The sequence below is a fragment of the Scyliorhinus torazame genome, chromosome 15 (genome assembly GCF_047496885.1).
Source record: "Scyliorhinus torazame isolate Kashiwa2021f chromosome 15, sScyTor2.1, whole genome shotgun sequence".
Taxonomy (NCBI): Eukaryota; Metazoa; Chordata; class Chondrichthyes; order Carcharhiniformes; family Scyliorhinidae; genus Scyliorhinus; species Scyliorhinus torazame.
In genome coordinates, this window is record NC_092721.1 from 176,340,308 (window position 1) to 176,362,638 (window position 22,331).

The window sequence follows — 22,331 nt, forward strand, 5'->3', positions numbered from 1 at the left end:
CCACCTAACCCGCACATCTTTGGACTCGTGGGAGGAAACCGGAGCACCCGGAGGAAACCCACGCAGACACGGGGAGAACGTGCAGACTCCGCACAGACAGTGACCCAGTGGGGAATCGAACCTGGGACCCTGGAGCTGTGAAGCAACTGTGCTAACCACTATGAAACCGTGCTGCCCCTTCTCTGGACTGCTCTAATGCCAGTATATCTTTCCTTGGATAAGGGGAACAACATTATTCACAGTATTCCAGGGTGTGTTAAACTGGGAATTTAGATTTCAATGGAAAAAGGTGAGGACTTTAAAGCCCTCATGAATTAGAAGGTATTGAAAATGGCAATAAGTTCAAGTAAGTCTGCATTAGGACCAAGAGGCCAAGCCGTTACCTGTGAGCCCAGCCTTTGACACAATGATTCATAGGTGTCTCTTGTAAGCAGGTGAGTCACATTTGGTCTCTGAAGCACAATTTCCTTTGGCGCAGCATCTAAAGATGCTTGCAAGATTTTTTCATACTTCAATATGTTCTTGGCAATTCTCTTATTCTTTGAGTCTGTTGACAAGAGATCAGCTGAACAACTAGATTTTAAATAGTACAAATGTAGATAAGATGCACAAATTCTTACTTTATTATGAAGCAGAAAATGTAATATTTAAATATTTTGGAGCAAACAGCGCCTGCCATGAAGCTATGCACTGTTTTTTTTACATTAATGATTTGCACATTGTGTGGTTTTGCCATTAATCCGTTTTACCACAAGTTATTATCTGAACAAGGTTTCCTCTCACAGAACAAGCAAACCCTATTTATAAATCATAAGTTGCCACAGTGCCATAGGACAATAGGTTCCTTTCAAGAGGGAAAGAAGGCTGACTGGTGGTGATTTAACCTGAGGGTCACCACACCTCAGGTGAGGGACACCACACCTCAGGTGAGGGACAAGGTTGAGAAGGTGGGGCTTTCATGGTAACCTCAGCTGGTATGGGAATTGAACCCACGCTGTTGGCATTGCTCTGTATCACAAACCAGCTGTCCAGCCAACTGAGCTAACCGACTCCCATTTATATATTACGGCTATGTTGAAAGATACCTAGACATTTACATTAAGCAGCATTGCATTATTTTGAGGCTTGGACAGAATCCATTGAGAATTCTCAAGGCAGAATGGTAAGGAGAAAATGCTTCTGCAATGACTATTCCACTCCAGCTCATGGTCAATCAAATTTTGAACTTTTTTGTTTATTTAAAGTACCTAATTATTTTTTTCCAATTAAGGGGCAATTTTAGCGTGGCCAATCCACCTACGCTGCACATCTTTTTGGGTTGTGGGGGTAAGACCAATGCAGACACGGGGAGAATGTGCAAACTCCACATGGACAGTGACCCGGGGACAGGATCGAATCTGGGTCCTCGGTGCCGTGAGGCAGCAGTGCTAACCACTGTGCCACCGTACCATCTGCAAATTTTGAACTTTTGGAAGTACCAGAAGGGAGGTGCGCATTGCTTGCCCAAAATCATCATCACCTCAATGTAAAAATACTCATGCACAATAACCAATCATTAGATCAAATTTTTAAAACTGACTGGGGAGAATCAAATGCAACCACACAAAACACAGTCAATGTAGTGATGAACTGTTCAGCTCATCATAGAATCCCAAAAGCAGAAGGAGGCCTTTCGGCCCATCGAGTCTGCACTGACCCTCCAAAAGCGCACCCTACCAAAGTCCACTACCCTGCCCTGGCCCTGTAACTCCACCGAACCTTTGGACACTAAGGGGCAATTTAGCATGGCAAACCCACCTAACCTGCCCATCTTTGGACTGTGGGAGGAAACTGGAGCACCCGGAGGTAACCCATGCAGACACAGGGAGAAAGTGCAAACTCCACACAGTCACTCAAGGCCAGAATCAAACCCAGGTCCATGGCGCTATGAGGCAGCAGTGCTAACCGCTGTGTCACCGGGCTACCCACATCCAGAATTATAATGCAGATTTAATTGCATGTAATTGGGCTTTCCACTACACTTCGACCTAAAATACAGCACCACAACACGACTGGCTTGGAGGAAATTCCAGGCCGATAATTATTTTGCTTTACGTCACGTGAAAAAAGTGTCTATTTCTGGGTCTCACACTTTGCTACATATTTCAAAATAGTGAAACAGGATTTTTTTCAAATTCAAATTTCGTTTTTGAAAAGTGACGTTTTAAATTTTGCTTCCATTTACAGTGCAGAAGGAGGCCATTCAGCCCATCGAATCTGCACTGGGCCTTGGAAAGAGCACCCTGCTTAATCCCATTCCTCCACCCTATCCCCGTAACCCAGTAACCCCACCTAACGTTTTGGACACTACGGGGAAATTTAGCACGGCCATCCACCTAAACTGGGCATCTTTGGACTGTGGGAGGAATCCGGAGCACCCGGAGGAAACCCACGCAGACACAGGGAGAACGTGCAAACTCTACACAGACAGTCACCCGGGCTGGAATTGAACCCAGGACCCAGGAGCTGTGAGGCAGCGGTGTGAACCATGTGCCACCGTGCTGACCAACTTGTGAGACCCACTCTTGTGAGTTGGTCTGCAAAAAACTGTAACCTCTTTCATTAGAGAAACAAAGTAAAAAAATAGGTCTTCTCGTGTTGGAGAGCCCCCAAGGCAATCAAGATTGAAAGAGAAGAAAAAGTACCTGTGCATCAGAAAGTAGTGATTAGGAGATGTCAGCTTCACTTTTAAGGGTTTGAAAATTTTAGGACATTGGAAAAGGTGGGAAGGTACAAGGAGTCGCACAGGTTTGAACCTGTGTGGAGGGATGAACTGGAGCAAGAGACTGCTGACCTCAACACCGAGAAAGCAGAGTATAAAATGGTATAATTTGGAACTGAGAAATGCGCAATTAGAATTCAGAGGACTGACGGTAAAAATGTCGACAGAATGGAAAAAGTTGGGAACCAATCTTTTTGAAGGCTTATTTAGCAAGGAGAGTTGAGAGTCCAAAAATGTCTAAACATGCTGAAGATGTGAAGCCGTGAAAAGTAAGAAGTGGCAGTTTTGAATGAGCTTGCTGTTTGACATGGAGAAACCGCGGCTGGGATTGGCCCCCGCCCCCCACACAGTCTGTTTTCCGCTGACAGAGGCGACACGCCATTGGCCACCAGCCGAATCTTCTGGTCCCACCAGGACTTATGCGCATTCTGTATGGATCGCCCGTCCTGCCGCCGGGGAACTCGCTGCGTGAGGGGAGGGGGTGCAGGGTGGGGGGAGGGGGATCACCTTCAATAGAGCCGGAAGATCCCGCCAGAGGAAAGGGTCGGGAAATCCTGCCCTGAAAAACTGAAGAAAATAAAGATTTTCTCAACGCTTACCCAGCTGTAGTAGTTCTTTAGATAGAGTCACTGCGTTACCAACATTTCCTGTCTGAAAAATAAGACATGAGCAACATTACACCATTGTTCCTTTTTTAGATCTCGAACCATAGAAATGTTACAGCACAGAAAGACGCCCACTGTATTGCACTGACTAAAAAAAAAAGACGGGGAAAAGAAACTAGGTACTGTTAAAACATTTCTGACAGCGATGACATTCTAAGTTGTTCTGAAGTGCATCCTGGAATAAAAAATTGTTCTTTGGAAAATGTGAAGCAACGCAGAGTATTTATATAAAAATAATATGCAAAAGTATTTTTTGACTGAAAATATTTCCATTTCAGGGGCGAAATTCTCCATCCCGCCCCGCCACATTTCTGCCCCGACCGGCCGGCGGGAGTCTCCGTAACACCGGCCGGTCAATGGGGTTTCCCATTGTGGGGCAGCCCCACGCCGTCGGGAAACCACCGGGCGCCGGCAAAACGGAGACTCCCGCCGGCGGAGAATGACACCCCAGGTCTCCACTCACACACTGTTCAGCTACAATGATACAGGCTTTGGAAGGCACACGCAGCAAAATTAATCTCAAGGAAAGCAGAGACTTCAAGCTAGTCTATGGGGTGTTTGATGATCCCTGCGTTGGGAAACATCTTTTGTGCAATGTCCCCTTTAAGACCAAAGTGAACTGGAGAGTATTCTGAAAGAGGGGTTACTTGGTTTCCTGATTATGACATTATTAGTTTCCAAGAAATACCCATGTGACCAGAAATTGCCATGGGAGTGAACAGCTAAGAAGCAAAGGATAAATCGAAAGCTAATTACAATGGGGTTCGGTTAGCCTGTGTTTTCTGTTTGGCAGTTCTGAACTCACTGAGAACTTATGTGAAGAGGAAACAAGCAAGGTTCTCTCTGAATGGAACAGCTTTCTGTTTGGCGATCTTCGAACTGTTAAAGCAGGTCTTTGAGAATAGAACAGAGACTGTGTTACTCTATGTTATACAGTTGGAAAGAGCAGAGAGGTGAAGACGGAGTCAAAGGATTGTGGATTGGATGAGACCCATTGCTGCTGTTTCATTGTTTCCAGCACCGACCAGAGCCCTTGTTGGTGCTAACCATGTCAGATGGCTTCAGATGGAGTAGGGTTGTTGGTGAATGCAATGGGCCAAAACAATTGGCTGGGAAGTGAGAGTTGGAAAGGCTGTGAGATTGCCTGTGGTGGCACATTCATGCGCAAAGTAGTACGTTGCTTGTATGTTAGACGTATCGTTGCTGTATTGACTACACTAAGTAATACTGACCTCTTTGTTTGAAATACCTTTTCCTCTTAATTAATGTTTGAACTACGTTAATTTTAGATGGTCTGTTACAGTAAAACATTTTTAAAGTGAAATCATGTCCAGTAGTTTCCTTTCCATTGGCATCATTGGGATTTCTTTCTACAGGGATCGTAACTGTTTATCCGGAGGTACCTAATGTGGGTATTGAGCTGCTTCAGATGCTGATGTCTATGAAGCAGCCTCCTAGTTTAGCTAGAACTCTTGCTTTCATAGCAATGAATGGGGCAACTCAAGGGTCACCCTTGAAGACTACATGATTGAAGCAATTCTGGGTGCTAGTGAAAAATGGAAATTATTTTATTTATTTATTTATTTATCCAATTAAAGGGCAATTAAGCATGGCCAATCCACCTAACCTGCACATCTTTGAGTTGTGGGGGTGAAACCCACGCAGACACAGGGAGAATGTGCAAACTCCACAAAGACAGTGACCCAGGTCTGGGATTCGAACCCGGGTCCTCAGCGCCGTAATCCGAAAAATGGAAACAATGAGAGTCCATCGTCATAAAAACAAATTAGTTCACATCAGACAGATGATACCTTATTCCTTTCTCTTTTACGATTAACACATACGAGGAACTGGATTTAGTTGGCCTGATGGAGGTCTCATCCGCCTACCAGCCGAAAAATGGCACTGCATCCCTGTCAGTTTTGCGGCTGGGGTGGGAGGGGGTCTAAAAGTATTAAGTGGCTAATGGTTGGCTTTCAGCATCCCTCGCCTCTCTGCTGATGCTGGGTCCCGCGATCTGGCACAGAGTGCCTGATACTGAGGGAACCCCCGCTCCCAGGAGACACCTGGCAACCCTCTCCCTCGGCAGGAAAGCCATGCTGCTCCCGTTTAGTGTCTGAGTCAGCACTGAATCGTGGTGAGCTCAGGGATAGTGGGTGTCAGTTGATCCATTAATGAGCCCAATGGACATCCCGTTGCCAGCGGTGACTGGGAATTCGGCATCAGCTCCTTCCGCCCTCCGACTTAAACAAGGGAGTTTTGCTGCCACTGGAAAACTGATATGGGGCCTCTCTCTTGATAAAATGGACCCAACCATGTCAGACTTGAATAAATCCAGCACAAGAAAATATGTTGCACTGTGGTATTATCCATAATCTTTTCTAAGAGAATAATAAAAACGTATCTTCACGTCAGACAAGACGAACTGGATCTCATGGTTAGTGTTGTCTCTGAACACAGCTCAACAGAAATGGGGGAAAATCAACTGCTGGTAAAAAAGGGAAACCACAGGAGCCAGAACATCTTACACATCTTCTTCGGGCCACATTTCAATCCCTCGCCAATATAATTCCAATGCTACCCTCTATAATGCATCTCAACATCTGTTTTATGATCTCAATATCTGTCAAATGATGTATCTTTTCTTTTCCTCAATTCTCCTCAAAATGTCCAGATCACATTTGTTTTCATCACAGTGCAAAGTATTTCAACATAAAGAATAAAGAAAGGTACAGCACAGTAACAGGCCCTTCGGCCCTCCAAGCCTGTGTCGACCATGCTGCCCGTCTAACCTAAAACATTCTACACTTCCGGGGTCCATATCCCTCTATTCCTATCTTATTCATGTATTTCTCAAGACGCCCCTTAAACGTCACTATTGTATCTGCTCCCACTATCTCCTCCGGCAGCGGGTTCCAGGCACCCACTACCCTCTGTATAAAAGCCTTCTCTCGTACATCTCGTCTAAACTTTGCCCCTCGCACCTTAAACCTATGTCCCCTATATTGCGGGCCAGGAGTTTAGAGAACCCCAAAGTGTATCATGGAGTTCACCTGACCCACAACTTTCAATAGATTTTGGTTATGGGGAGCACAACACTCTAATGCAACAGAGATCTAAAGTACTTTTAAAACAAAACAATGTTTATTCTATGAATCCAGTTAACATTTTATAAACACACAGTAAACATCTCAGCAACTATCAACTCAAATACTTCCCCCAAAGAATACAGTACTCTATAAGTAACCCTTAATCTTTCCTAGCAATATAGCAATATCCATAAGACAAATACTCTCTTTAACAAAGACAGCAAGTTTAAATTCTCTACTGAGAGCAGTTATCACTTTTAAATTAGCAAGTGATCTGAAGACAATCTTTTACATGAAGCGAGAGATCAAAATTACACCTTGTTTGGCTGGATGCAGCTCCAACTCTGAAAACGAAACTAAACACACACGCTGTAGCTGCCAGCTCAAAAACGAAAGTAAAAACAGACAGACAGCCCAGCTCCACCCACACTCTAACATCACTGCAGCTATTTGATAAACACCCATTTCTTAAAGGCACATCCACTACAGCTATTTGAGAAACATCCATTTCTTAAAGGTACTCTCACATGACACCTAGTAATTGACTCTTCCACACTGGGAAAAAGCTTCTAACTATCCACTCTGTCCACGCCCCTCATAATTTTGTCAACTTCTATCAGGTCACCCCCTCAACCTCCGTCGTTCCAGTGGGAACAAACCAAGTTTATCCAACCTCTCCTCATAGCCAATGCCCTCCATACCAGGCATCCTGGTAAACCTCTTCTGTATCCTCTCCAAAGCCTCCATATCCTTCTGGTAGTGTGGCGACCAGGATTGAACACTATATTCCAAATGTGGCCTAAATAAGGGGCGTCATTCTCCGACCCCCCGCCGGGTCGGAGAATGGCCGCTGGCCGCCGTGAATCCCGCCCCTGCCCCCGCCGAAGTCTCCGGTACCGGAGATTGGGCGGGGGCGGGAATCGGGCCGCGCCGGTTGGCGGGACCACCCGCTCAATTCTCCGGCCCGGATGGTCCGAAGACCCGCCCAGAAATTGCCTGTCCCGCCGGCGTAAATTAAACCTGGTATTTACCGGCGGGACCAGGCGGCGTGGGCGGGCTCCGGGGTCCTGGGGGGGGCGCGGGGCGATCTGACCCCAGGGGGTGCCCCCACGGTGGCCTGGCCCGCGATCGGGGCCCACCGATCCGCAGGCGGCCCTGTGTCGTGGGGGCACTCTTTCCCTTCCGCCTCCGCAACGGTCTCCACCATGGCGGAGGCGGAAGAGACTCCCTCCACTGCGCATGCGCGGGAAACTGTCAGCGGCCGCTGACACTCCCGCGCATGCGCTGGGAAACTGTTAGCGGCTGCTGACGCTCCCGCGCATGCGCCGCATTTCCGCGCCAGCTGGCGGGGCAACAAACGCCATTTCCGCCAGCTGGCGGGGCGGAAATCCCTCTGGCGTCGGCCTAGCCCCTCAATGTTGGGGCTCGGCCCCCAAAGATGCGGAGCATTCCGCACCTTTGGGGCGGCGCGATGCCCATCTGATTGGTGCCGATTTGGGCGCCAGTCGGCGGACATCGCGCCGTTGAGGGAGAATTTCGTCCAAGGTTCTATACAGCTGCAGCATGACTTGCCAATTTCTATACTCAATGCCCCGACCAATGAAGGTAAGCATGCTGTATGCCTTATTGACTACCTTCTCCACCTGCGATGCCACTTTCAGTGGCCTGTGGTCCTGTACACCCAGATCCTTTTGCCTGTCAATACCCTTCAGGGTTCTGCCATTCACTGTATATTTCCCACCTGTAATAGACTTTCCAAAATGCCCCAGCAATTTCCTCCCTTACCTCCCTCAATATTCTGGGGTAGATACCATCAGGTAGACTTATCTACCTTAATGTTTTTCAAGACACCCAACACCTCCTTTTTGATCTCAGTGTGACCCAGTCTACACACCCTTCCCCAGATTCATCATCCACCAAGTCCTTCTCTTTGGTCAACACTGATGCCAAGTACTCATTCAGTGCCTCGCCCATTTCCTCTGGCTCCCCGCATAGATTCCTCCCCTGTCCTTTGAGTGGGCCAACCCTTTCCCTGGCTACCCTCTTGCGCTTTAAATACCATTTGCTTTGCCATTTTCAAACTAGCTATTGAGATAAACAGTAAAAAAAAAACTGAAACTACCTCAAAATTGCCATAAATGTCTGATATAGCTACAAATTTGAGCTAATTTCTCACTAACAGAAACCGAGCAAGAAAATCTGCTTCAGGCATCGAATTAACATTTTTCAGATTGACAATTCTATGAAACATTATGCAAAACATTTCATTACATTTTAATGTTCATACTGCTGCCACGCAATAAAGCCTAAATACAGATACTTCTGCTTTCATTTTTATTTATTAATTCATGGGATGTGGGCTTCGCTGGCTAGGCCAGCACTTACTGCCCATCCCTAATTGTCCTTGAGAAGATGGTAGTGAGCTGCCTTCTTGAACCGCTGCAGTCCATGTGATGTAGGTACACCCACAATGCTGTTAGGGACAGTGTCATGTGAGAGTACCTTTAAGAAATGGATGTTTAAGCAACGTACCTTTAAGAAATGGAGCTGATCATATTACTGAAGTGATGTCAGAGGGTGGGGGGAGCTGAGCTCACTTCTGCTTTTTGGTTTCAGTTTTGAGAAGGCAGCTGGGAGTGTCTGTGTGTTTTACTGTGAGCTGCAGGATGAAACACAGAGTTGGTCTGTTGATGTCTGCAATCCAAGGACTATAAATATATTGAATGTAACCTGGTGTGTTCTTATTTTTGAAGGTTTGAAGTCTTTTGGATGTTTAAAGGAACAGTTTGAAGGATTATTTAGTGTTGTAGTCTTTTGGGGTTATCTTTAAAGTAATGGGTGTTAAGATATTCAATATTTGTTTTTAAAAGGTTAATTTGAGTTCATAGAATAAACATTGTTTTATTTTAAAAACCATTTGTCCATTTCTGCTGTATCACACCTGGAGAGTACGCCGTGTGCTTCCCACACCACAATCTATTAAAAGTTGTGGGTCGGTTGAACTCCATGAAACATTTTGGGGTTCTCTAAAACCTGGCCCATAACAACAGAGTGCCAGAATTTTGACCCAGCGACCTAACTTATAACCAAAAGCAAAATACTACAGATAATGGAAATCTGAAATAAGAACAGAACATGCCGGAAACACTCAGCTGGCCTGCAAAACCACAATAAGTGTAATGACTTCACTCAAGTGGTTGAGGTCAGTGAATGTGTCTTCAAATATCATGTCCCATCTTCTGCACTTCTCAAATCCCATCACTCACCTACCAACGATCTTCATCAGTCCGGCCTCATATCTAATCCGGGAGATTTCACGGATCTCCCTCCCTAACAGCATGGTGGGTGTAGTTACAGAAGGACTGCCAGCGATTCAAGAAGGCAGCTCGTCCCCAGCTTCTCAAGGGAAATAACGGATGGGTAACAAATGCTGGACTGAAGCAATTCCCACATCCCATGAATTAATTAATATTTGAAAAACATGCTCCTGATCACCCTGAAGAGATAGGGCCTCGTGCCTCTTCTCCCCCACCTCCTCTTTCCTCCACTTCCATCAACTTGTGCTTGTCTGCATGGCCTTTGTTCATTCTCTAAGCAAGGGGAGTATCAGCACTGAGCTGGATTTTATTTCCAGTATCAGGCTGCTGGGGACATGGGTTCAAGTCCCACCATGGCGGCTGATTTAAACTCAATTAATAAAACAATTTGATACTGGAAATTAGTCTCAGTAATGGGTGACCATGAAACTATCATCGAGTATCATAAAAAAAACCCTATCTGATTCACCAATGTCCTTCAGGGAAGGAAATCTGCCATTCTTACCTGGTCTTCCCTACATGTGACTCCACAGTTGTGTGGATGATTCTTAACTGTCTTGTAAGCCACTTAGTTCAATGGCAATTAGGCACGGGCAACAGTTGCTGGCCTTGCCAGTGATGCACACATCTCATGAAAGAATACATTTTTAAAAACATTGGCAATGTTTGCAGGTTGGGAGGCATCACCCCCTCCCTCCACCCTGAACTTGTATCTTTAAAATTTGCCTCAGGCTGGGACCATGGCGACAAGCCTCCACGATGCATGGCAGCGAATCTTGAAGGCCCACCTACCTCTGGCCCTACCTTCTCATCCAAACAATGATTCAGCCGCCCATCTCTTGGAGCAACTGGTTTGAGCAGAACTTGAAGTCAGCAAAGAACCCTTCAGTACCTACCATGCTGCTCCCCAGAGACATTTGAAACTTCAATCAACTATAGAAAGCACCAAACTCTTGTAGAATTGAAGCAACAACAGGAAGAAATCAACCATCAACAAATTGGTAAATAGCTGTTTATCCCTTTAACTACCACTGCTGGGGGAGGGGGGTCCTTCCTGCTGATGAATGTGCGTGCAATAGTGCAAGGTCCAAAATGGCATCACTGTAATAATAATCTTTATTAGTGTCACAAGTAGGCTTACATTAACACTGCAATGAAATTTCTGTGAAAATCCTCTAATCGCCACACTCCGGTGCCTGTTTGGGTACACTGAGGAAGAATTCAGAATGTCCAATTCACCTAACAAGCACGTCTTTCAGGACTTGTGGGAGGTTACCGGATCACCTGGAGGAAACCCACGCAGCCACGTGGAGAACGTGCAGACTCCGCACAGACAGTGACCCGAACCCGGGTCCCTGGCGCTGTGAAGCAACCGTGCTAACCATTGTGCTACCATGCCGCCCTAGCATTACATCAACACGAGGTTCACGATCTGCCTGCTGTGCAAACTTCCAACAGACCTTCGCTGCACACACTAACACCTGCACCAATGTGGTGTCTGGCGTGGTTTGCAAGCATTCATGCTGTAGGTGAAATTTTGGTGCTGCATTTGGGCATTAACCAACCCCATTTTCTCACCCGAGGATTGACACAACCCAGCTGCTGCAGTACCTCCACTGGCAGTAAGTTGCATTGCAATGCAACCTCTTCACCTGAAGAAGTTTCCATTATTAATATATAGGAATTTATAACGGAGAAAGTTGGAAACAGGATGTAAGGTTTTCCAGACAGGAAGTGGCATAAAATAGCATAAAATGTTTGATACATTATAGATATATACCTAATGGTGATTGCTGGGATTGTCAGTATTCCGCGTGTGAAATAGCTTCAATTCGGCGGGAATAATGATTGGGATTTTCCAGCCCCGGTGTGCTGGGACCCCTTGCAAGGGATGCGGCAGGCCAGCCAAAAGTCCATTGACTTTCGGCGGGACCGGAAAATCCCAGAGGCAGGAGGGGCTGGAAAATCCCGGCCAATGTCTGTGACAGTCTTCAAACTGTTGTGATTTATTGTCTGACTGCTCATTGAGTTTTATATTTTGTTTTTCTCGTGCTTCCCTACATTTAGCTCCTTGGAGTATAATTTCAAACTACTGTAACTGAAAACATATTAAATTCCCGAAGATTCAACAAAATCAACAAGCTGCAGTTAAACAGCATCTTTGACATAGTATCATAGAATACCTACAGTGTAGAAGGAGGCCATTCGGCCCATCAAATCTGTACTGACCCTCTAAAAGAGCAGCCCATCTAAGCCCACTACCGCCCAACCAGCCCTACCCCCATTCCCTAACCTACACTTCCCTGGACACTAAGGGGCAATTTTTAGCATGGCCAATCCACCTAACCTGCACATTCTGGACTGTGGGAGGAAACCAAACCACGGATTAGAGCCACACAGACACGGGGCGAATGTGCAAACTCTACACAGTCACCCAAGGCTGGAATTGAACCTGGGTCCCTGGTGTTGTGAGGCAGCAGTGCTAACCACTTTAGTGTCCTAAAGTGCTTTCCACTTTTAAGTCATTGGGATGACAGCTTTCTTTTCTGCGATGAACAGGAGTGCTCTTAGGAAAGCACTCTCCAATATTTCAAACTATTTTATTTGTTGCCACTCGAAAGTCAAAACTAAAGTATTCCAATCAAAGATATGTTGCAAACTTGACTTCAACAAACTCAGCACCCTGTCTGGTCAAACTTCTCACCAAAGTATCGCGGAGCCATCATTAATCATTTAAATAATTCTCACATGACAGGTATTATGTTCTCAAACAAAAACAGAAAATACTGGACAATCTCTGGTGGTCTGACAGCATCTGTGGAGAGAGAAGGGAGCTAGCATTTCGAGTCTGGATGATTCTCTGTCTCTCCACAGATGCTGTCAGACCTGCTGGGATTGTCCAGCCTTTTCTGCTTTTGTTTCAGATTCCAGCATCCGCAAGTAATTTTCTTTTATTATGTTCTCAATACTTGTCCTCCCACCAAACAAATTTGACCTTCAACATGTCCTGCTTACCATGTAATGGGAAAAGGCCAGATGATCAAGAGCTTCCTCAAGACTTCCTTGGTCCTCCGTGTTCCAAATTCCTATACTTTGTCGGAAAAGTGTGACTGCTTCTTCCAGCCAAGTAACTGAGTGATAGTAGTCACCTATATCATAGGCAACCTGGGAATATAACACGTAAAATGTGAATTTAAATATATATTTTAAAATGGTGTCATAATGCCCAGTGAGTAAGTAGGTTATATAAGAAAGCTTTTAAATATAATTGTGTAAAGTTATAGAAGAATATTCATGGTCAACTAAATATGATTGTTATGTAATGTTGGAATGTTTATATTAAGCTATATAAGAATGCTTTCTATATAAAGCTATATATGTGTATATTTTATTTCTATAAAATGTGATTTGTACATTCATTCAAAAATGTCATTTTTAAGTTGGCCTTTATAAAATTCACTTGCTTTTCAAATTTGACAGAATGTGTGGGTGTCACACGGATATGGCCAATGGTGGGATCTTCTGGTCTCACTATTGTCAACAGTGTCATGATATTCAGGTAAGCATCATGGTGCAAACAGACATACATACTGATGGACAGATCAAAGGACCAATCAACACACACACAACACCACAGCCAATCACAGGCAAGAGCATACATGATGTGTTGGGTGCTCTGCTACACAGACGAACCAACACGGTTGCGAATGGTACAATTCAGTTTTATTACTAACATATATTTACAGTGGTAAACTGGTTACTGAGGTTCGATCATAACCCTTGAATCTGTGGACCTATTCCTAACACCATCTTGGAGTGGCACTCAGCACATGGTGGGTGTCTGAGTGGCTTGCTGTGAGCTCTGTGCCCTGAGCTGTCTCCTGCTGGAATGCACGGGAAGTGTCGTGTTCCCTGTTTTGTAGTGTGTATGCTCTTGCCTGTGATTGACTGTGGTGTTGTGTGTGTGTTGATTGGTCCGTTGATCTGGCCATCAGTATGTATGTGTCTGTTTGCACCATGATGTTTACCTGAATATCATGACAAACAGGGTTTCCCGTTGAATTCACCCCTCGCCACCGAGAAAGACGTGGTGGGGGTGCGTCGTCAGCAGGACTGGAAGATCCCGTCGACATGAATGACTGGGAAATACAGGCCAGGAAGTTTGAAGAACGGGATTTTCCCTTTGGGGCAGGAAACAGATGTTGAGAATGTATCTGGTGCACCCCCCCCCCCCCCCCCCCCCCCCGGCCGCCCGCCCCGCCCCACATTCCTCCTTAATTGACCTAAAGCTGGTTATCAAAGCTGGAGGCCAATGAAAGACCTCGCAGCCTGATAGGGGTAGAGCGCTGCAGTGGAAGGTAAGTGAGGACGTTTTAAAATGGAGGTGCCCTCTCTCCAACCTTTTAAAAACCCAAAGTAAAACACAATCTTGCAGGCCAGGTCACCACTGTGTGGGTGTGGGTGGGGATTGTGGGGGAAACCATCTACAGCGTTCCAGGCACAGAGGGCTTGAGGCCTGCCTGGAGCACAGGCCGCCCAATCTGCCAACAGGAGGTCACCTCTGGGTAGTTAAACTGCACTCTGACTAACCAGTTACCTGATAGTTCCACCAGCGGCTACCCAGATAACATTTTAATAAGCACAAAACTGCTGACGCAGTTCACTCTGGACAAGCTGCTAGTTAACTCTCCAGCATTATGCTGTGAAATTTTACTGCTATTTGATGTAAGAGGGAGAGAATATCTAGGTGACAAGCAGGGATTCCGGGAAAACATGGTAGTAGTGGGAAGTGAGCAGAATCAAGACCATTTCTGCGGACATGGAAGTAATATGATATAAACTAAGAATGATGAACAACCCTTCAGTAGAGAAATTCACTATTTCCACCGTTACACTGAACCTGAACATTAGCGAGAAGCAAAAGCAATCTAATATCTCAACAATTTTCTTTACTCTATGTTCAAGATCCAATTAACACTGAGTGATGTTCATGCTACTCTGAAGCTGATCAATATCGGTAGCACATGATTCTGCTTCAAGCACTTATTTTGAGGAAAGAAAAGCTCTAATTTATTGCCAAGTTCAGAGTTTCTTTATCTAATCAGAAAGCTTTTCGATTTGCAAGTGATCCCAATTTTGGATTTCGAATTCAGAATACATGCATCTTCCTTTCGTTGAGGGGGAACCAAAGAAAATGGTAATTCTGATCAATCAAATGAAGGTCTAATTAAGTTAAAAAATCTCTTTTTTTTTTAAGAGGGCATCTTTGCAACTAGATATGTGATTAAATGAGCCTCCAACACAGACACAAAACAATCCCCAAGTCTGTGATTAGGAACAGATGGATTCACAATGAAAAACAAGCCACTAATGTGATGTTGGTAAATTGCAAATCACTTCATCTGGCAAAAACTAAGAAAGTAAGTTTGCTATGGAGATAGATTGGAAATGATTCAGTTCAAGACCTCAACTGACACAAATCCAGTCGGATGACATCACTTTTACCATCGCTGGAACATTTTGTGTAAAACTGTGTAGCAAATCATGCTGGTTTGATGAAATGGAATAGATGGGTAAAATCATTGAATAATTTAGGAGGAAGGTAGTGAGGTATGAATCCACCTCAATGGCAGTGCAAAATGTGTTATTGGGAATTAGTAGCCAATTTGAACGTGCCCGATTTTTTATTGACATGAACGCTATTATCTGAGGTGAATTTATGGTCCGGTATCTAGAACTGAAAAAGCAAGGATTTTGACTTGCCAATTGCATAAAGTTTGTGTTTTGAATTCCTCGCTGCAGCTGCAGTCAAAAAAACACAGCCCTTTGCTGTGGTTTGGCAAATAATCTCCAAGGGCCTGCCATCTGGCAGAAAACTGAAGAAGAACAGTACATTATTTCTCAACTATCTCTGCTTTTGGGCTGAATTGTTGTCCCTTCCTGCTGGTGAGGTCTTTTGGTTCCACCGAAGGTGACCCCCCCCCCACCCCCACCCCCACCCCCACCCCACACACACACACACACACACACACACACACGCAAACATACTGTGGTGTCCCTGGTGGCACCGCCAGCGAGCAACTTAAAATGCCATAGGCACTGTTTACGGTGGTGGCATAGTGGTATTGCCGCTGGACTAGTAATCCAGCAGACCCTGGGTAATGCTCTGGGGACCCGAGCAGATGGTGAAATTTGAATTCAATAAGAACACCTAGAATTAAAAGTCTAATGACCGTGAAACCATGGTTGAAAAAAACCATCTGGTTCACTCATTTCTTTTAGGGATGGAAATCTATTGTCCTTAACCCCGGTCCGACCTACACGTGACTCCGGATCCACAGCAATGTGGTTCACTCTGCAATGCCCTCAGGGGTGGGTAATAAATGCTGGCCCAGCCAGGGACGCCCACATCCCATGAATTAATTTTAAATAAACATTGGTGGTACTGGAAGATTCCACCGCCGGCCGATAGCGAACCCCCCCCCCCGCTGGGAAACACGGCGTGGGGGAGAGCCGAAAATCCTGCCCTTAATTTCTGCTGATCAAAATTATCTTGTGCATTGTAAGATGCACCACTGCTCACAAGGTGTACAATCACACCTTAAATACCGGTAGAAAACGTGCAAACAATCCACCCAGTTGTTAGTTTGGTTAGTTAATGCATGCATGCATAATAGGTAAACATGAAAACCAGGGTGCTCAAATGGTCTCCAACACCGCCTAGCATTTCCACGATAACAATGAGTGAATATCAGAGAACCTCATTCCAAACGTGCATCAGCGCCTCTTAGATATTTTTCACAAGAGAGCACTATTTCCACAGAACCACACAACTCAGAATTCTTTCTGAAAAAAAAAGAAAAATCAACTTCTTTCCGCCTATGTTTACATACCTTTCCAATTTGAAAACATTCATCTGCTGAAAGGCTGCTGGAGAAGGTTGGCCTGTAGATAATGGAAACATCGTCCCCGGCCACCTGTAGAAACTCCCCTTTGACTAATCCCTTTGTGTTTAGGGCATACACATCCTGCAGCCTCATCAAACCTTTGGCAGCTCCCTCTAGGTCCTCAGCTTTTGGAAGTTTTGCCTCGACTTTGTCATAACCATCCTTTAGTGCTAAATGCAGTGTTGGAAGCAGCGTCAGTTCACCATATTGGAGATATTTGTCCACAGGGTTTACATTTTACACTTGTCACATTCCGCAGCTGGTGAAAATATGCAGCATTTATCGCTTTGTAGACAGCAGAGAGTGAAACCAAATTTTTGGGCTGGTCACACTGAACCACAAGTACTGAAAGCAAATAAACAGATTCTGGCGTGTGGTAGGCAGCACCCACTATAAAATCATCAAAATGGCAAATTTTGATCTACAGGGCTACCTTCTATGGAACGTGGTTAATTAATTAATTTTAAGGCATTTGTGTCCGATAAATTAGCTGTTGTGTCAATAATAAGGATTTTCTGGGCCATTTTCTCGCCACATATTGATGCCCAAGTGCAGCTAATTACGTTTCACATCCAAATTTTGCTCCCGTTCTCTGGGAGGTGCTGACAAATGCTGGAATATATGCTCTGGGTGATGGTCTGAAAGTATTCCCAAAGTAGTCATTTCACACCCATGAACTTACAGAGTGACGGGAGCCTTTTCAACCTTCAAGGGAATCACAGACCAACCTGTTCTCTGGTGACCCCACGTGTAATCCTCCACTAAATAATGAGAGGCAGCCATTTTCACCCCACGCCCAGGAAAACACACAATAGGCGTGTATGCAGTTGAGTTTGGCCAACAGGCCAAGAGACTGAACATCAAACTTTACTGGTTCATGTAGATCTATTCTACATTTGGTATTGCCCTCACTTACTGAATCTCTGGGGAAGCCTCGAACACATTAAATGAAACCCTCAATAGTGGAGCTCCTTTTTCTCATTGTAAGTTTTAAAAAAAAATTTAGAGTGCCCAATTAATTTTTTCCAATTAAGGGGCAATTTAGCGTGGCCAATCCACCTAGCCTGCACATCTTTGGGTTGCGGGGGCAAAACCCACGCAAACACGGGGAGAATGTGCAAACTCCACACAGGCAGTGAACCAGAGCCGGGATCGAACCTGGGACCTCGGCGCCGTGAGGCAGCAGTGCTAAACACTGCACCACCGTGCTGCCCTATTTCTCATTGTAAGTTGCTGCATCAGTATTAAACACTGTAATTACAACTTGAGTTCATGAACTCATTGCTTTCTGCACTCGACTAAAGTGTCAGTCGTAAACAGAGCAGTTCTATATAATCGCTTGTGTGGTTAGCAAGCAGTTTTACTTTAAAAGGCTACACTGCGTTTTGTTGGCTCAGTGCTGGTGATTTGAGATTGTGTTCTTGCCATGTACCCACTTCCTTGGCATAACGTAAGTAGCAGAAAAAAAATTCAATCTTGCACCTGAATTCCACTTGCTGGCATAAAAAAAGTATTGGTGGAAATTGTCTCTCAGTCGCAATTTGTGAAGAGTGACAGGCTTAATGGGCCTGATTTTAACTCTACGTAAAGGAATGGGTTTTAAGTGAGTTAAAATCTGGCCCAATGTATGTATAAATATATGCATATATGTGTGGATGTTACTGCACTAAAACTATATTCCTTTCCCTGTAACCCTGCAAATTCTTTTCCTTCAAACACTTATTTAATTATTTTTTTCAATAGTTATGTCCTGCAGACCTGATTGATTACTTCATTGCGTTGAGAGTGATATCATTTGCACCATGAGCATGCAAACATACTGACAGATTTTCTGAGTGTGCTGTGGGTCCTGCAGTAGAACATAGAACATTACAGCGCAGTACAGGCCCTTCGGCCCTCGATGTTGCGCCGACCTGTGAAACCACTCTAAAGCCCATCTACACTATTCCCTTATCGTCCATATGCCTATCCAATGACCATTTGAATGCCCTTAGTATTGGTGAGTCCACTACTGTTGCAGGCAGGGCATTCCACGCCCTTACTACTCTCTGAGTAAAGAACCTACCTCTGACATCTGTCTTATATCTATCTCCCCTCAATTTAAAGCTATGTCCCCTCGTGCTCGACATCACCATCCGAGGAAAAAGGCTCTCACTGTCCACCCGATCTAATCCTCTGATCATCTTGTATGCCTCAATTAAGTCACCTCTTAACCTTCTTCTCTCTAATGAAAACAGCCTCAAGTCCCTCAGTCTTTCCTCATAAGATCTTCCCTCCATACTAAGCAACATCCTGGTAAATCTCCTCTGCACCCTTTCCAATGCTTCCACATCCTTCTTATAATGCGGCGACCAGAATTGCACGCAATACTCCAAATGTGGCCGCACCAGAGTTTTGTACAGCTGCAACATGACCTCATGGCTCTGAAACTCAATCCCTCTACCAATAAAAGCTAACACACCGTACGCCTTCTTAACAACCCTCTCAACCTTTGTGGCAACTTTCAGGGATCTATGTACATGGACACCGAGATCTCTCTGCTCATCCACACTGCCAAGAATCTTACCATTAGCCCAGTACTCTGTCTTCCTGTTATTCCTTCCAAAATGAGTCACCTCACACTTTTCTGCATTAAACTCCATTTGCCACCTCTCAGCCCAGCCTGCAGCTTATCTATGTCCCTCTGTAACTTGTAACATCCTTCCACACTGTCCACAACGCCACCGACTTTAGTGTCATCTGCAAATTTACTCACCCATCCTTCTACGCCCTCCTCCAGGTCATTTATAAAAATGACAAACAGTAGTTTGGCCCCAAAACAGATCCTTGTGGTACACCACTAATAACTGGACTCCAGTCTGAACATTTCCCATCAACCACCACTCTTTGTCTTCTTCCAGCTAGCCAATTTCTGATCCAAACTGCTGAATCTCCCTGAATCCCATGCCTCTGTATTTTTTGCAGTAGCCTACCATGGGGAACCTTATCAAATGCTTTACTGAAATCCATATACACCACATCAACTGCTTTACCCTCATCCACCTGTTTGGTCACCTTCTCAAAGAACTCAATAAGGTTTGTGAGGCACGACCTACCCTTCACAAAACCGTGTTGACTATCTCTAATCAAATTATTCCTTTCCAGATGATTATACACCCGATCTCTTATAAACCTTTCCAAGATTTTGCCCACAACAGAAGTAAGGCTCACTGGTCAATAGTTACTGGGGTTGTCTCTACTCCCCTTCTTGAACAAGGGGACAACATTTGCTATCCTCCAGTCTTCTGGCACTATTCCTGTAGACAAAGATGACTTAAAGATCAAAGCCAAAGGCTCAGCAATCTCCTCCCTAGCTTCCCAGAGAATCCTAGGATAATTCCCATCTGGCCAGGGGACTTATCTGTTTTCACACTTTCCAGAATTGCTAACACCTCCTCCTTATGAACCTCAAGCCCTTCTAGTCTAGTAGCCTGAATCTCGTATTCACCTCGACAACATTGTCTTTTTCCTGTGTGAATACTGACGAAAAATATTCATTTAGCACCTCTCCTATCTCCTCGGACTCCAAGCACAACTTCCCACTACTGTCCTTGACTGGCCCTACTCTTACCCTAGTCATTCTTTTATTCCTGACATATCTATAGAAAGCTTTAGGGTTATCCTTAATCCTACCTGCCAAAGACTTCTCATGTCCCCTCCTGGCTCTTCTTAGCTCTCTCTTTAGGTCCTTCCTAGCTAACTTGTAACTCTCGAGCTCCCTAATTGAACCTTCACTTCTCATCTTTACATAAACCTCCTTCTTCCTCTTGACAAGTGTTTCGACTGCCTTAGTAAATCATGGTTCCCTTGCTCGACCACTTCCTCCCTGCCTGACAGGTACATACTTATCAAAGACACGCAATAGCTGTTCCTTGAACAAGCTCCACATTTCTATTGTGCCCATCCCCAGCAGGTTTCCTCTCCATCTGATGCATCCTACGTCTTGCCTCATCGCATCATAATTGCCTTTCCCCCAGATATAACTCTTGCCCTGCGGTATATACCTATCCCTTTCCATCACTAAAGTAAACGTAATCGAATTGTGGTCACTATCACCAAAGTGCTCACCTACCTCCAAATCTAACACCTATCCTGGTTCATTACCCAGTACCAAATCCAATATGGCCTCGTCTCTCGTTGGCCTATCTACATACTGTGTCAAGAAACCCTCCTGCACCCATTGGGCAAAAATGGACCCATCTAAAGTACTCGAACTATAGCGTTTCCAGTCAATATTTGGAAAGGTAAAGTCCCCCATAACAACTACCCTGTTGCTTTCGCTCCTATCCAGAATCATCTTTGCAATCCTTTCCTCTACATCTCTGGAACTTTTCAGAGGCCTATAGAAAACCCCTAACAGGGTGACCTCTCCTTTCCTGTTTCTAACCTCAGCCCATACTACCTCAGTAGAAGAGTCCTCATCAAACGTCCTTTCTGCCACCGTAATACTGTCCTTGACTAACAATGCCAGCCCTCCCCCTCTTTTACCACCTTCCCTGAGCATACTGAAATATCTAAACCCCGGCACCTGCAACAACCATTCCTGGCCCTGCTCTATCCATGTCTCCGAAATGGCCACAACATCGAAGTCCCAGGTACCAACCCATGCCGCAAGTTCACCCACCTTATTCCGGATGCTCCTGGCATTGAAGAAGACACACTTTAAACCAGCTTCCTGCCTGCCGGTACACTCCTGCAACTTTGAAAAGTTACTCATGACCTCACTACTCTCAACCTCCTGTATACTGGAGCTACAATTCAGGTTCCCAAGCCCCTGCTGAACTAGTTTAAACCCTCCCGAAGAGCATTAGCAAATTTCCCCCCCAGGATATTGGTACCCCTCTAGTCCAGGTGTAGACCATCCCGTTTGCAGAGGTCCCACCGACCCCAGAATGAGCCCCAATTATCCAGAAATCTGAAACCCTCCCTCCTGCACCATCCCTGTAGCCACGTATTCAACTCCTCTCTCTCCCTATTCCTCGTCTCGCTATAGAACATAGAACATAGAAAATACAGCACAGAACAGGCCCTTCGGCCCACGATGTTGTGCCGAACCTTTGTCCTAGATTAATCATAGATTATCATTGAATTTACAGTGCAGAAGGAGGCCATTCGGCCCCCTGAGTCTGCACCGGCTCTTGGAAAGAGCACCCTACCCAAACTCAACACCTCCACCCAACACCAAGGGCAATTTTGGACATTAAGGGCAATTTATCATGGCCAATCCACCTACCCTGCACATTTTTGGACTGTGGGAGGAAACCGGAGCACCCGGAGGAAACCCACGCAGACTCCGCACAGACAGTGACCCAAGCCGGAATCGAACCTGGGACCCTGGAGCTGTGAAGCAATTGTGCTATCCACAATGCTACCGTGCTGCCCTTAAGAACAAATAAATCTACACTATATCATTTTACCGTAATCCATGTACCTATCCAATAGCTAGGGCACACTATCACGTGGCACGGGTAACAACCCAGAGATAATAACTCTGTTTGTCCTAGATCTATGTG

General features: G+C 45.2%; 1 protein-coding gene across 2 annotated transcripts in view; it reads right to left on the reverse strand.

Moving 5' to 3' along the window:
* p4ha3 (prolyl 4-hydroxylase, alpha polypeptide III) overlaps positions 1-22,331 on the reverse strand; it is a 116,687-nt gene that overhangs the window by 75,616 nt on the left and 18,740 nt on the right. For both annotated transcript variants that reach the window (XM_072477149.1, XM_072477148.1), the window contains exons 3-6: positions 16,726-16,949; positions 12,848-12,997; positions 3,361-3,412; positions 384-547 (exon numbers count right to left, since the gene is read on the reverse strand). In XM_072477149.1, coding sequence (XP_072333250.1) covers positions 384-547; positions 3,361-3,412; positions 12,848-12,997; positions 16,726-16,949 — 590 coding nt within the window. The remainder of the gene's footprint in view (positions 1-383; positions 548-3,360; positions 3,413-12,847; positions 12,998-16,725; positions 16,950-22,331) is intronic.